We start from the raw sequence: 12,375 nt of genomic DNA, 5'->3' as shown, positions 1-12,375 counted from the left end.
CTTTAAATTGGAAGGCAACTTTAATCTGGGCACTTGAGCCACTTTATGGCAACGGGAACGAAAAAGACGGAAAACCCGAAGATGTGGCAGCCATTTAATGTCACTTGGGTGCAGCCATCAAGCATAAAGCCCTTGTATCCTGCACCATCCTTGAATAATAACAGTTTGCGCAAGAAAACAAAACAAAACGAAATATCCGGGGAATGAGGAACCACATGTGAAGTGTTCTGGCTCTGGCTTTGACTTTGACTTGAGGTGCATCCTCCAAAGTGCGGCAAAGTGAAATGCATTTCAGCAACAATTGTTGCCAGCTGTAAATAAACACGACTTGCCCCGCCCCCACCAGCTACTCCCACTGACAACAACAAACAAGAAAAAGGAAACAAGAGCGAAGGCAAACACTGCAATGATAATAAGGTATATAATTTAATATCAATCTGACAGCCAGAAGGCAACAAAGTGCAGGTCGACGAATCGACGCTGCTTTTTTGCTATGCTTTTTTAGTTGTATCAGGTAAATACCCTTACAAGGTAGGATTGTATAAAAGTTAAAAGGACCTAAAACATGAAACAATTAGAAAAATTTTTAAGACATTTAAAGAGACTTTTCTAGCTCCCTTAATAAAGTTTCTAAGTCAATATCTGCCCATAAAACGCTCGAATTTGAAGCTAATTGGAATGAATTAATTTTAAATCCTAACTGTTGTATAAAAAATCCTTCTTAAAGGGTATCCTTTTGTTGGTATCCTGCCAAAATATGACATTTCTGGGAGCTGCTCCCTTGTACTTTTTTCCACCGTCTTGTTGTGTTGCTCGTGTGCTGCACATGCCCCGGTGCACTTCACTTTTATATGCATTGTCTGTCTGTCTAGAGGTACTCAAATGCGTTTCTTCCTTCGGTTACCAGTTTTTGCTCCTTTTTATCCTTTTTTTGCTCCCTTTTTGTTTGCTAACTAAATAAATGCAGTTTGTGTGCGCGCCTGCATTCGTTGTTTGTGTTGAGCCAAGCAGAACATTTCCATTTGAATGTTCTTTTAAGCGAAAACAATTCCTTTCTTTATTTTGCTTTCGAGAATCCCTTTCACCCATCCTGCCAGGATGTTCGCCAGGTATTTGCCAGTGCAAGTGATATGCCCAGCCCTCGGGATTCGGTCGAGTGTTTAGCAAATTAGATCATGGATTTTTCCCTCTGATTTCTGGGGGTTATCATCGCGTGGATGTCATTATCGAGCCCCGCCCACTCACCTGGACGCCCTCGGAGGTAATTTCCTTTTGTTGTGCATTCTTTCGTATATTTTCCTTTAAAGTCCTTCGGTCGGATTTTATTTTACATTTTTTATGCAGCCACTATAAAAAAGTTTTTACATTTTTTTACGGCACTTATTTCTGCTTTCTTATTCTGGCTTCTTAGCCATTTTATTTTGCGGGTAACAAAAGAAGTTTTTCGCCGGCGAGTGCATTATATTTTGGACTTACGGCGGGAAGTTGATTATGTTGATTTGTGGAATTGATTCGCCGGTGAGGGAGTGTGCAATAAAGGGGGCGAAAGAGCAAAGAACCCTTGCAGAAAATTTCTGTGTTATAACATTTTTGTGGCATGTGACTTGGAAAATGGAAGCAGTTTATTCCTTAAATATTTTTGCACTTACATATGTAGGAAATATTAAAGTGTAAAGCTGAAACTTAAAAAACATCACAAACAAGGAGAAAAGGACTAAAACATCAAAAATCATTAGAAAATTTGGTCAAGGACACGTGTAAGCCGCCAAAAGTAAAAGCAAAGAGCCAAAGACAAGATTAATCTAATGCTCATACAAAGGCAAAATCTAGCAACCACACAAAAAATTTCGAACAATTCCCCTCTTCAATTCGAACTTCGAAAAGGAAACAAAAATACCAATTTTCGAACATCTCTGCCAAACAACCCCTTAACTACGTAATCCCTAACAAAGCGGGGAATAGAACGTAAGCAGAAAAACGTAAGCCAGAGTTGCGTATACGTAACATGCCACAAGTGTGACTCTCTCGTGTTGTCACTCTATTTTCGTTCGAGGAAGCATTACTGCACGTGTTGAAAGTAGCTCGGCATAGCGGCACAGAGGCAGAGAGAGAGAGGAAAGGCGGTAGAGAGAGATAGGGAGACAGGGGGCGCACGAGAGAGAAACCCCGATTGGTGCTAGGGGATGAGGGTGGCTAATTCTCCCGCTGCTTCCCGGGTATAAATACGGGCTTCCTGCTGGCTGGGTTCCTCAGTCGAACGACAGCCCTCCTGGAGTTCACATCCTGGAAAAGCAGAAAAACTCCGGAAAGCCGACCGAACTGTGAAGTAACAATTTCGACGTAATTTTTGGCCAGACACCTCCACCCGAAAACATGGCAGTCCCGTTCTACGAAGATGAGCACGTCTCGAAGTCTGAACCGAGTGGTGACCAGGTGGATAGCCCCATGGCTTACTCCATCGATCCTGGTCACGATCAAGTGGACTTCGAAGGACCTCCTCCACCTCCTGCACAGGCGGAGACAGCCGCCGGAACAGGAGCAACAAGTGAGCCGGAGGCGCCTGCTGCAGCGCCGAGTGCCGAGGAACAACTACTGGCCTGGAAAATCCTGGCACTCACCATGTGCAAGGTCCTGAAGCAGTTCTACCAACAGCACAAGCAGCAGGCGGGAAAATCCAGTAAACTAAGTGCCACCGTTCAGATCCAGCCGCAGGCGCAGTAAAAATGCAAATCGAAGAGGACGAGGCGCCAACTAAAGCTCCTAAAAGCGCAACTTGTGATTACTTTACGTTGGTGAGAACTAGCGCAGCCCCCCAAGAGCCCTGGAGGAGAAAGCGGAGAACGAGAGAGAGGCGAGACAGTGACAGAGAAATGTGAATCAATTTCCCAAGGAAAACCCCATAAAAATTAATATTTTTTATACTCGTACTTTCTTTGATGGAGATTTTACCCGCCCATTGTATCTTTATTGCCGTCGCGACTTTAACTTAAAACACTTTGGATAAGCGCAAATGTGATAAATGATTTTGCTAAAAATATTTCCTGCCCAGAATATTTTTCTACTAAAATTATTTAAGTTAATCGAACTTATTTAACTAATTCAGTTAGGTTCTTTAAGATTCTCTAAGAAGGTCGGCCCAGTGCAAGAGTATGGAACAGAGAAAGCCCACAAATTCTGGAACTATATATACAAGCTAAATTTTGAAAGCAGCAGCTAGTTTTCAAAACGAAACCAACGTAGTTAATAAGCCAATCTTTTCTAAATACTATTAATATCTACAAGTAGTTACGATGACTTTTTACAAACAACTCTCTTGGTGTCTATTTATGGGGAAAAGTTTTGAAATTTTCAACTTCTTAGGTAGAGTGCTTCTTCGACATTAGCTAATAATTACGGGAATAAAATATATATTTTTATATTTACTTTGCTATAGAATCGTAAGTCGTGTGTGTGTCAATTTATTTGATAAATTATTACATAAGCAATAAATGTCTAGAAGTTCAAGATTAAATGAAGTAAAGATGCATTTTCGCATCACGAGCATAAACATAGTACAAGTTCAAAAGTAGAAATATTTACATCCGTAATTAACCCAAGAAATAAACTAAAATATTGATTAAGTTATTTAAATGTAAGATAAGCAAACAAACCAGTATGAATACAATTTAAATAAAAATATTACGTAAAATCAATGGCTTCTATTTTAAAAGCGGTGGAGGAGGTTTTAGTTGCTGAACTAAGAAAGGTTATGTGTTATGAGTTAGTAAATCAACTTGGTAACTGGATTAGTAATAAGTAACTAAAAATATTTGAAGTTCGTCACTCCTGCTTATTAACTTCCTCTCTTCGGAACACTTATTTACCGAAGCAATCATTGATTATGCTCTGCCACCTAAAAAGGTATTCCAATTCTCCCCACACCCCATCTATCATTCTTAATAGCGGCGAAGATCAAAGTCGTTCACCAGACAAAGGACACTCGATAATACCCCATATCCCCCATTCCAAACCCTGTACCCCATTCATTTGATGCGGAAAAATGTCGCGTGGCGCCACCCATCCAACTCAAAAATCTGCCTTGGGCTTTTTGAAAAAAAATCCAGAGGCAGACGGTAGAAATCTTTCAACTTCCGAATTTTTAATACGCTTTGTATAAAGCAAATAATACCTAGAAATGGAAGCTGATGCTAAGCTGCTTTTTTAATTTTCTAAAATCCAAATAGAGATTCCGTTTTTAAGCGCCGTCCACCGAATCCATCAATCAATGGATGGACATATCCATAATAATATCAATCAGAGCCACAACTGGCAAAGAACAAATAACATTTGCCAAATAAACTGCTCCCCGAACCCTTGGAGATGATTTAAAATTTTTTGATATTTTTCTTCCAGGCAGATAAGCAGAAGCCAAAGGATTTTCCAATTTTTTTTCCTTCGTTAGAGAAGTGCGCACTATGAGGACGGTTAACTGCCAGAATTCAATCAAATGTCCCCCCGGGAATTTGCACTTTTGTTTGCTTTAGCGTCCACACATGATATCCCGAAAGCATCATATAGTATTATCCTTCATCCTTCAGCAACCCTTTCTGCGGGTGAAAGTGGTGAAAGCCTCAAGTGCATGTGTGTGTTTTGCGTACGTCCAGCTGGGTTTTCGAAAGTAGTGGAGTTGGAGAGGAAAGTTGACCCGTAAACAAACAGTTTTTGATTTTTTTCAGAGCAAGCAACAGTTTTTGGGATGTATTTATAGGGTACTCCAGGGTTTATTAAATCGGAACCTGCTGGAAAGTATAATTCACTTTAGAATTTTGTTATTTTTCAATTCACATTTAATCTTTCCTTTTCAATATTTTATTTTGCAAAGTATTGTAGTTTATTTTTGGAATATTCCACAGTATTAGTTAGTTTACTACTTTTGTAGAAAACACAACCCTCTTACTAAGAACTGGAATCCTCTAGCACATACTGGTATCTCCGACTATTTGAGTGCCTTTCGAGGCATTTTTAACTTAATTGAAAGTACACAAATTTAGTAAGCAAATCAATCGTTTTTTTTATACATTTTTGGCTCTGTCCCCAGGGGTAAAGAATGTTTGCAAAACTCAAAGAGAACTTGAAAAGTATATAAAACAGGATTATTAAAAATAAATTAGAGTTGGCTTAGCCCTAATAGAAGTGGCTACCGGTGGTTGAGATTCTTTCCGTGAGTTGGCAACGTTGGAACGTGCTCAAGTGCGGATTCATTTCAATTTGTTGTTCTTTGGACTGGATTTGTGGTCATCATTAGTGTGCTTTATTAAGTGGAAATAGAAGTAGCAGCTCTAGCTGGAAAGCTTTAAGCCCAAAGTCTTTAATCCCCTTTATTCAAGGTCGTCCTTTGAGTAAAAACTGCATATGTTGCATCTTTGAGCACGTTCTGCCTGCAATTGCACATGTTGAACGAGAAAAACTCGACTTGGCAGCCCAGAATCGGAATAGATTTGTTTACATGTTTTTTTTATATTTTTTATTTGTGCAAAAGGGGTGAATTAGGGAATCTGGGTCAAGGTAAAGAAGCATTCCGAAGTGCACTCCATCCAAGTGCATTCAAGTTGAAAGTAAGAATGCAGTTCGTTTTTTAGGGGAGATGGCAGCTTGCATATGGCAACATGGGAATTTTCGTATGTGTGTCAATTGTTAGTAAAGGATTCTTTTAGTAATATAAGTCATAAAATGTTTTGGTTAATAACTTCGGTAAAAAATACAATTAAATTTAATGGCAAGTTCAACCCACCGCGGGCTGAGTTGAAAGGACCGACATTGGTTGCACTTCATCATTACAATTAAGAGACAAAATGTAGGAGAGGCGCAGATCAAAGTGCGAATGCAAAGTGGGAGGATATGGCTGGGGGAAATGGAAAGAGCCCGGACAAAAGGCGCGAAAGACAAAAGGCGGCGACAGTCAAAAGGCAAAAACAACAACCACAAGCTGCCATGGCCATGTCAAAGGTAATGACAGAAGCCAAACAATTGAAAAGTTGTAACAAACAGCAGACAGCAGTCTGGGTGAGGTGGAAAAACAATGCGACTTCGTTAGCTCTACAGCAACAGCGCAAAAAATTTAATGCATAAAAAAATCACAGAAATATGGCAAACAATTGTCAAAGCTAAAAAAAAAAAACTTGGCAAGCAATTTTCAAGCAATATATTTTCCTCTGCTGGGCAAAACTTTTCACGCGCTTTTTGATGTTTCTCCTTTGGCGAAAGTACAAAAATAACAAGGAAAAATTGCGTAGAAATATTTAATGAGGCCAAAGTGCAAAAAGAGAGTATAAAAGCTAAACGAAACAAGAACCACAAAAAATCTAATTTAATAATCAAATAAAAAGCTGGTCAAGGGGGAGCGGTCTCCAGGGAAAACTAAGGAAAATGGGGAAAACCAGAAAAGCTCTATGCAAATTCCGCAGATAAAGGAAAAAAATGCGATTCCCATAACTTGAGCGGTTTGACAAATTTACGAGTGAGTTTAGCGGACTAATCATTAGAGATCGCTTTTTAGCCCTCCTTAAAAGTAACCCCGGGCCAGATTCAACTGCTGAGTAGCCGGGGTTGGCGAGGGGGAGGATAAACAGGACATTTTCCAGCGAAAAAACTTTCTATAGCGTTGACAACACCGCCGCTGATATCTCTCTTGCCAGCGAAATGCCCTCGGCGAAATTTTATGTATTCCCATCTGGGAAATGCTCTTTCAGGGAGAGATTTTATTCATTCTGTTTAGTTAGCAAGTCAGTAAGGTTTTGAGCCCAAGTTGTTTTATAATTCTTTAATATTGTTTTCTTTTTTGTTAGTTTTTAAATATTAGTTCTCATGCAATTGTTTTTCTCTTTTCTTTTTTATAACACACTTATTCAACAATTTTTTATGATGCCACATTTTTAATATTTCGTTTTTTTTACATGCATCTAAAGTTTTTTTTTTTTATATTTTATATTATTCTGTTTTCTACTCTTTAAATAACTTTTTTTTATCATATATCTTTACCATATTTTTTTTTTGTTTTCTATTTTGTTTCATGCATAACTATCATTTTTTAAATATTTTTATACATTTTGTTTTTATTCATGTATGTATATTTTGGTCATTACACTTTTTATGTCCATGTTTTTATACATATCCATTATATTTTTGAACTATTAAAGAGTATTCAAATATGTCTTATACACCATTTCATTTTAACATTTTTATTGTTATTCATTTTTCAGTTTTTATTTTTTTTTTTTCAGAGAAAAAGAAAATCTCTGGCACATAATTTTAATGTTTATCGTCTTTTATTGTCAAACAAATTATTTTTGATATTTTTGCTGCAGGCAGAGCTGCCGCTTTCGCCCCACCTTCTGTCAGGTGATTGTGTCTGGGAAATGATTCAGCCGTTGAGGGTAACCAAGGAGACTCCTCGGAGCACACACACATCTTGTAATTTGATTAGCATGTGGCATCACCGGGGTGAAGGGGAAAAATGCAAGAACTTATGGGGAGAGGTTGGAAAAATAATAATCATAAAGAAAATCCAGAAACGACATGCTGATCTCTATCGGACCAAAGTCAAAACAATTTAATGCATGAATAAAAAATAATTTCCTTGCGAGACATCCTGCTGCGGAGTTTTATTAGATTTCTGGCCAAAATAAACCTCGTATGTGCACTTGGCTGTGGCAACCCCAAAGCCCAGACCCAAGACAAATCCCCAAAAAACCCCCACACAGGTTACTTATCTCTCCCTGGATTTGTCTTCTGCCTTTCATGTCCCAATATCTTCATAATTATGTACATATATGATTATTTATCCAACATTAAAAGCACGCTGAAAAAAAAAATTTTGCATATGAATTAAAACGCAATAAATTAGCAAAGAGCGTTTTTGCCAATTGAACTGTTTGTCCTTCTCCGGAGGGGGAAGGACATAATGGCACATTGAATGCTTTTGTTTGTTTTGCTAATGCTTCAAAGTCTCGACGTTTGTCGTGGATTAATTCAAAGCGGAAAAGGAATCAGCAGAAGCTTTTAATAAGCTGATTTGTTATTTATGATGTTTTTCTAATGATTTTCAAATGTTCTTATAAAGGTAAACTGATATACAATTTAAAAAAATTGTTTTGTTTAAGCTTTAAAAAAACAGTTTTAAGTCTTGTATACGTTCAGTATTTAAACAGTGATTTATAAAACAACCATTTAAATAATTACTTAAAATTTAATAATGCACTTGACTCCACTGAAGCGAGCATGTGCGAAACTCCAACTCTCGGCCAAACCGACATAAATTAGTTAGTGCTGGGCGAGGGCAATGACTACGACCCAAATCCGACTTAATACGCTTCGCTTAATTGTTTACAGCATTAATGCAAAAACCTCAGCAAATCCAATAAACAGTATCCCCAGCCAGGCAGTCGGAATCAGGGGGTCTAGCAGCCAAGAGGACAGGCCATCAATATTACATCACAACATGGCATCACATAACACGCAGTCAGGCCAAAATCGCGGCGACAGGAAATATCCTGGATGTGGAGCGTCATTTGGATGGGATGAGGACTCGACGCTGTGTTGATGATTCGGCGGCAAACATTAATCAGCGAATTATCAATGCAAATAATTTTCAACACGCCTGAATGCGATATCAATCAACGGACATCGCTTCCGCTGCAATAACCAGCGAGGACACTAACAACATCACCAGGACATGCCGCGCACACACATCCATATCGTATGTGTATACTGCTTGCATCCCAGTCTGGGGCACTTAACACACAATTAAGTGCAAATAATTGCAAGCGCTGCATATAAATGATTTGTTTAAGCTAACATGACAGACACACACTGCGGATTTCAGGCCGTGAAATGGGAAACGGAATAAATCACCCAGCATCTTCATTTTGGGTACTATGGAATAAGATGTTCCACAGTGGTTAAGGTTGGGAATCTATTATTATTCAGTTAAGGCAATGTTGAATATTTATTATGGATGGTTTAAAAAAAGGTTTATGTTTAAGAAAAATGAGTGTTAGATCCTTTAACCAACCTTAAAGGTTGGCGCCACTGTCTGAAAGATAAAGCTTCTGTGCGCTGCGATAAGCGGATAATGAATTTGAATTTTGGTGCAGAGGCATCGAAGTGACCAACCAAAGACGTCGTGGCAAAGTGACTTAAGTGGGTGGGAGATCTTGTAAGGTATGGGCTACCATTACCTCTATTGACGCCCCTCTCCACACTGCCTATTGGCGCGCTTAATTAGTATAATCCGCGTTGAAATTATTCAAGTGTGCACTGTGAATGGTATAGGGGCGTGGAAAGGTGGGTGGGTCAGCTCATGGGTGTTAGTTTGTTTGTGGGTGTCTAAGTTACGCAGCATGCCACCGCATAGGTGAACATGTGTGTGGGTCGTGAGCTTCGTCCTGATTATGATAAGATTGGCAAAGCTGCATAAATTTAATGACAGCAATTAAGCGAAGCGCTAAAGTTTTCGCAAGAGGTCTTATCATAGGAACGTCAGCAGGAGCTGGGAATTCATGCACAGTGCCTGCGAAAAGTGCATGGCATAATTGAATACAATTAAGCCAAGTTAATGCGGCTTTCATTGGACTGCAGGGATCACTTTAACCCATGCTTCGTAAGTTTCTAACAACTGTACAACTATTGAAAGAGGATTTAACATAAATATTATTCTTACTATTGAGTATATCCTAAATTAACCGTGATTTGACAAAACATACTATTAAATAATTAATAAAATATGTAATAAAAAGTGTTAAGGACCTTACAACTCCTTTCAGACACTTGTGGGTTAAAAGGTAAGTTGAATAAATTTGCATATGGACGAGGAACATGCATGTAAGTGTCATTAAATATGCAAATTGTAAAATAAATACACGAGCGAAACGATATGAAAAACAATTTGGTCCAAATGAAATTTATGGGGTCCTGAGTTGGGCAAGGAATAAAAGAGGAATGTGTAAAGTGCACTTAAGCAGTCGAAAGGATTGCTTCCTGCGTTCTCCAATCTGCAGTCCACCGAATTTCTTTCCTCTTGCGGTCATTTTGTGTGAATCACTGGCGACGCTCAGTCTCCCCTGTCACCACCCACAGATTTTCTTTTTCCCAGGAAGCCTTAATGGAGTTTTCATTCAAATTATTTTCGAGGTCCACTGTCGAGAAAGAGCAGCCAAAGCCAAGGAGGCAGTAAATTGCCTGAATTGATGTTCTCTTTCCTGTTATGGTCCTTCTCTTTGCCAGCTCTCTTGGCAGGACCTTTTTATTTTTATTTAAAAGTTCCGCATATGTCTTGGTATAAATCAGCAGAGGAGGTGGGGCCTTTGGCAAATAAATTTTTGTTAAACAGGGACTTGTGGAAAGTCAGCAATTGTGGTTTAGAGATCCTGAAAATTTAAGACTCTTCTCTCCTCAATAATTCTACAAACAAGGCCGTCAAAGATTTTATAATAATAATTTTAGAACCATCTAAAGTTATAAATTTATTTTTATTATTATCCCATCACTGGCACCTAAACACACAAACCTTAATCCCAATTTCCTCTCAAACTTGGCAACCACATGGCTGCTCACATTTCATGTTCAGGAAAACCCACATAATATATGCATGCACTCTCACAATCGCACTCCTTTACAGCCACGAGTCCTGAACAATGCAAAATTTTACACATAAAATTCTTTTCGCACTTTTTGCATCATTAATTGTGATATTTATGGGTCGAACCCAGAAATTCCTGGCATGCGAGAGATGATGTGGACGGGGGATCTGTGCGCTATTTTCTATGTAAATTTGCGAGCCTTTTATTGAGCTGTATTGTATGTACGTGCTGGAGGTGTCAGCTCGATAAGTGCACTGATAAAAAATTATAGTAACATTTGATTTATAATACAATTAGTTACTTAAATAAACAGAATTTAAAAGAGACTGAAAATCATATCTTTAAATTGGTAACACCTTTGTATTGCATTACAAATATTTATCAAAGCTAAATTGAATTTTTTTGAGTGTACATATATCGCTTTTTCTTGCGGAGGCGAAAGCGTCAACCCGGCTCGTGTGCGTTTGTTTGTTGTTTCAATTTCGTATAAACATGTAAATAATTTCCAGCTGATTGCGCAAATTCGTTGCGGGCTTGATTTTTATTATTGCATCCTTTGTACGCTCTCTCTTCCTTCACCTATATCCTTGCCATTCCCTCTGCAGGACTAACAGCGGCATGCATAACGAATTTTGAATTGCAGATCCTTTTTTTCCCGCTCGGCTGCTGTTTTGTACGTTGGGTGTGTTGTTCGCGCTTTTGTTTTCAATTTGCAATAAGTCTGTCAATTGGCGAATTAATAAACTGGAAAATTCAACACAAACGGGACAGATTGGAAAAGTCATTTAGGGGACTCCACTCGAGGGTAAGCAAATTTCCCTTCTATCAGCCAGCATATAGTTGCAATTTGATTTTCTCCGCCTGGGGGCTACATTCGCAAAATGATTTTCAGAGAGTGTAAGAGTTCTTTTTTAAGAATCACTTTAAAAGTTAAAAAGGCGGATTCCTAGGATAACCTTTAGACCTTGAATTACGTAAATAAAGTTTAAAGTTCAAATGGCTAAGAAGCTTTACCGATTTTCCAATTTAAAAGCAATAAAAACAAAAACGCATTTTTCTACCTATCACCTAATTATGCAAATTTGTAGAAAAATTAGTCAGCCCATTCTCAGTTTACGATATCAAGTTGTAAAATTATAAAAAACTGATCCTGTCCCTCGCCAAAATTATGTAAATTTAAAAATTTTACGACTGGAGCAAGGAAGAAAACGAATTCGCAAAACATTTTTACGACTTTCCAATAGGCAAATTTGCAACTTTACCCTAATTAGCTTCCATATAGACTGGGGACACGCGAAAAAATCGTAAAATTGTAGGCACGTGCTGGGCTAAAGAATTTCGACACCATCTGTCCCTTTGGAACAGGCCCACGTCATAAATGTCGAACGCCAGAAAAGTTCATAAATATAATTTTTAAAGTTAAATGAAACGATTAGTGACGGCTGAGTGCGAAATATTTGCATCTCTCATTTGCCTGCAGGCGCGATAAAAATGCAATAAAATACGCGGCTAACAATAAAAAGAATTCACTTTGATTTTACAGGGTTGACGAGTTGTTGACGGTCTGGAAAAATTGATGTAAATGGGTTGAAAGGGGTCGGGAGGAAGAGCTCTTTTTCGGTAGCAAGGGTAAGGTTTTTTGGTTTCATAGCCTATTTAATGGATTGAAAAATATCAATGAAAATGCTTCATATAGTTTTCGAAGGTGTATCCCTAACAACTTCCGTATTATGAGTAATTGAAACTTTCATGAAAGTTT

At 38.3% G+C, this 12,375-nt stretch overlaps 1 protein-coding gene across 1 annotated transcript; it reads left to right on the top strand.

Moving 5' to 3' along the window:
- Window positions 1–1,921: 1,921 nt before the first annotated feature.
- On the top strand, window positions 1,922–3,037 carry LOC6493687. Its single transcript, XM_001958204.4, has one exon. It carries the CDS (start codon window positions 2,374–2,376, stop codon window positions 2,719–2,721), a length of 348 nt encoding a protein of 115 aa, XP_001958240.1. The 5' UTR covers window positions 1,922–2,373; the 3' UTR covers window positions 2,722–3,037.
- The last annotated feature ends 9,338 nt before the right edge of the window (window positions 3,038–12,375 follow it).

This window comes from Drosophila ananassae, chromosome 2R, assembly GCF_017639315.1.
Source record: "Drosophila ananassae strain 14024-0371.13 chromosome 2R, ASM1763931v2, whole genome shotgun sequence".
Lineage (NCBI taxonomy): Eukaryota > Metazoa > Arthropoda > Insecta > Diptera > Drosophilidae > Drosophila > Drosophila ananassae.
This window is presented reverse-complemented; position numbering and strand designations above follow the sequence as displayed.